Raw genomic sequence first — 960 nt, 5'->3', positions numbered from 1 at the left:
TATATATATATATCTCTCTGTGTGTAGATTGTGGTTTGAATGTCCACAAACAATGCTCGTCTCTGGTACCCAACGACTGCAAGCCAGACCTGAGACACATCCGTAAAGTCTACAGCTGTGACCTCACGACCCTGGTGAACGCTTATAATACAGCGCGACCTATGGTGGTGGACATGTGCATACGAGAGATCGAGTCCAGAGGTTAGAACGTGTGTTTGTGTCTGTGTATTTCAAATGTATAGCTCTAAGAGTATCTTCCTACCAAGATGTAAATGTGATAAATGCAGTTTAGTTTAAATACTAATTGAATAATTTTTTTAAAGGCTATAAAACTAGACTTTGATTTGCTTTACAATGAAGTATTTTAGCTGAAATGCTGCAAACTGAAGAGGAAGAACAATGGAAGCAAAGAAGGCTGAAATAATTTAAATTTTATAAGCAACTGAATACTTAATTGACTTAATAGTCACTGAATACTTAATTTATATTAATCAAATATCAGTCTATTCATAACAATTTAGAGGCACATAAAGTATTAGATTTTCGAAATGATTTCCTGCTGTTTTATCCAGGTTCACAAATTCTACTATATGACTATATGATTATATAATTACTCAAATGATTACCCATGCTGGTCTGAATGAATTTTAATTTGGTTCCAATATAAGAAAATAGATTTTTCTTTTACCTGACTTAAATTTTAGATCCAAAAACGTCCGTTCCATCTGCAATCTGAATATTGGATAATCTGTGAAACCTGAAACATAATTATTAATATAAAATTTTGGAAATTATTGACCATCTGGAAATGTCAAAAAGGGGGGATACAACCTACATTCAGATAGATGATTGATGATAGATGAAGTATTTCAAAGCTATTAAAATTAAATATTCAGTAGTGGTTAAATTTAATTTATTAATTAACTTCCAAACCTTCACCACATTTTTTTTTTTTTTTTT

The 960-nt window shown here is 31.4% G+C and overlaps 1 protein-coding gene across 1 annotated transcript in view; it reads left to right on the top strand.

Annotated features, from left to right (window-relative positions):
* The window catches only part of chn1 (chimerin 1), a 9,950-nt gene that overhangs the window by 5,147 nt on the left and 3,843 nt on the right, over positions 1-960 (top strand). Inside the window, exon 3 of the mRNA XM_035676668.1 lies at positions 28-201. Within this exon, the coding sequence (XP_035532561.1) occupies positions 28-201 (174 nt within the window). The remainder of the gene's footprint in view (positions 1-27; positions 202-960) is intronic.

Source organism: Morone saxatilis, unplaced genomic scaffold (assembly GCF_004916995.1).
Source record: "Morone saxatilis isolate NCDOM2014 unplaced genomic scaffold, NCSU_SB_2.0 Contig5, whole genome shotgun sequence".
NCBI lineage: Eukaryota > Metazoa > Chordata > Actinopteri > Moronidae > Morone > Morone saxatilis.
The sequence above is the reverse complement of the archived record's forward strand: the minus strand, read 5'-3'. Positions and strand labels throughout refer to the sequence as shown.